At 41.7% G+C, this 1674-nt stretch overlaps 1 protein-coding gene across 1 annotated transcript in view; it reads left to right on the top strand.

The window, feature by feature from the left end:
• Positions 1-417: 417 nt before the first annotated feature.
• LOC106534096 (transcription factor SOX-17) overlaps positions 418-1674 on the top strand; it is a gene marked incomplete at its 3' end in the record, with an annotated part of 6275 nt that continues 5018 nt past the window's right edge. Inside the window, 1 exon segment of the mRNA XM_014030608.1 lies at positions 418-1165. Coding sequence (XP_013886062.1) covers positions 787-1165 — 379 coding nt within the window.

Genomic DNA, 1674 nt, shown 5'->3' with positions numbered 1-1674 from the left:
AGTTTTTGAGCTATAATCATTTTTCTGTGTCCTTCTTTCAGATAAATTGGGGGTCTGGGGGGTGCACTGACTGGTGGGCCTGATAAATTGCCCTTCATTAGAGCTAACAAAAAATCTGAAGCTCCTGAGAGGGTCCTGACCTCACAGGTACACACCTGACCCTAAACCTAACCTAACTTCACAGGTACATACCTGACTCTAAATCTGACCTCACAGGTACATACCTGACCCTAAACCTAACCTAACCTCACAGGTACATACCTGACCCTAAACCTAACCTAACACAGTAACCCGTCCATTCCTCTCACCGCAGCCTGGCATCTCATTGGTGAAGTTTTGGGCCACATATTTATGTGATTGGTCAGGGCGGGGTATATATACACAGCGTGGGTCGGTTAAATCTGCCCACAAGTTTCAAAACTTTTAAACAAGGTGAAGAGACAGAGAGACCGTGTGTTCGGTGACCCTGCTGACAGAAGGAAAGAACCACTGCACCACACAATCCAAACATCTGAGGTCTTTTACAACAAAAARCAGAGACAAAGAAAGAGGCAGAGTCACTGTGGATTTTTTTTACAAACTGCTTTCTCTTTTTTCTCATCCTCCCTCTCCTCTCTGATCTCCATGCTGTGCTTTGAGATTTGTGCACCAAATCCTGCACACGTTTGCCTCCCAAAACAATCTAAACTCCAGTTTTTCTGCAGAGATTTGCAACCAAACAAAGTGAATCAAGCTTTTGCTGAATTTCATCTGGACTAAAACTTCCACCCAAAGCCTGGTTGCAGGATGAATTTAACTGAACCCAGCTTGTCTACAGAGACTTCTCTGTGTCGCAGCAGGATGGCTCTTGGAGGACCGTGGACATCCGAGACACCGAGTCCTGCTTCTGATCCAGATATGGATTTTGAGCAGAGCCTCTCTGCTGACAGCAGCTCCCCTGAATGCCTCGAAGGGGGAAGCCTGAGAATTGCTCTGACTGCCAGTTTGGGGGAACAGAATCCGGATCAGATCCAGACTGGAGGCGTATCGGAGGGGAAAGCAGCGGGGGTTGAGCAGAGGATCCGCAGGCCCATGAATGCCTTTATGGTTTGGGCTAAGGATGAGAGGAAGCGTCTGGCGCTGCAGAACCCTGACCTGCACAATGCTGTGCTCAGTAAGATGCTCGGTAAGACCAGAACCATTTTAGGTTTTATAAGAATTATCTATTAAAATATATATTACATTTTAAGAGTTTTCAAATTAATCTTTAACTACTGAGGGATAAAACTTATTTATGGATTAAATTACATTTTTAAAGTCTTACATTTTTGTCAATGTTATAAATACAACAGACTTTTTATGTATCTGTCCCTCACACTGCAAAAAATGTCCATCTTACCAAGTTTTAAAATCTTATATCAGCCAAAAAGTCTTTTTGATCTTGTTTTGAGACAGATTTACTAAACAAGAACTGATTGTGTAAGAATAATAATCTTGTTTTCAGAATGTGTAAGGTTATTTGTCTTGTTAGTCTGAAAATTTGACTCTAATTAAGTCAAAATTTCTGCCAATGGAGTAAGAAAATTTTACTTGGTAAGATTCTTGAAATACTTGATTTGACTCAATTTTTTTTTATTTCAACAATAATCATAGCGCCTCTAGTGTTTAGACATGGAACTGCATCCAGCGATGCTG

The sequence above is a fragment of the Austrofundulus limnaeus genome, unplaced genomic scaffold, assembly GCF_001266775.1.
Source record: "Austrofundulus limnaeus strain Quisiro unplaced genomic scaffold, Austrofundulus_limnaeus-1.0 Scaffold1090, whole genome shotgun sequence".
Classification (NCBI taxonomy): Eukaryota; Metazoa; Chordata; class Actinopteri; order Cyprinodontiformes; family Rivulidae; genus Austrofundulus; species Austrofundulus limnaeus.
Note: the sequence above shows the minus strand (reverse complement) of the source record. Positions and strands in the feature narration are given on the sequence as shown.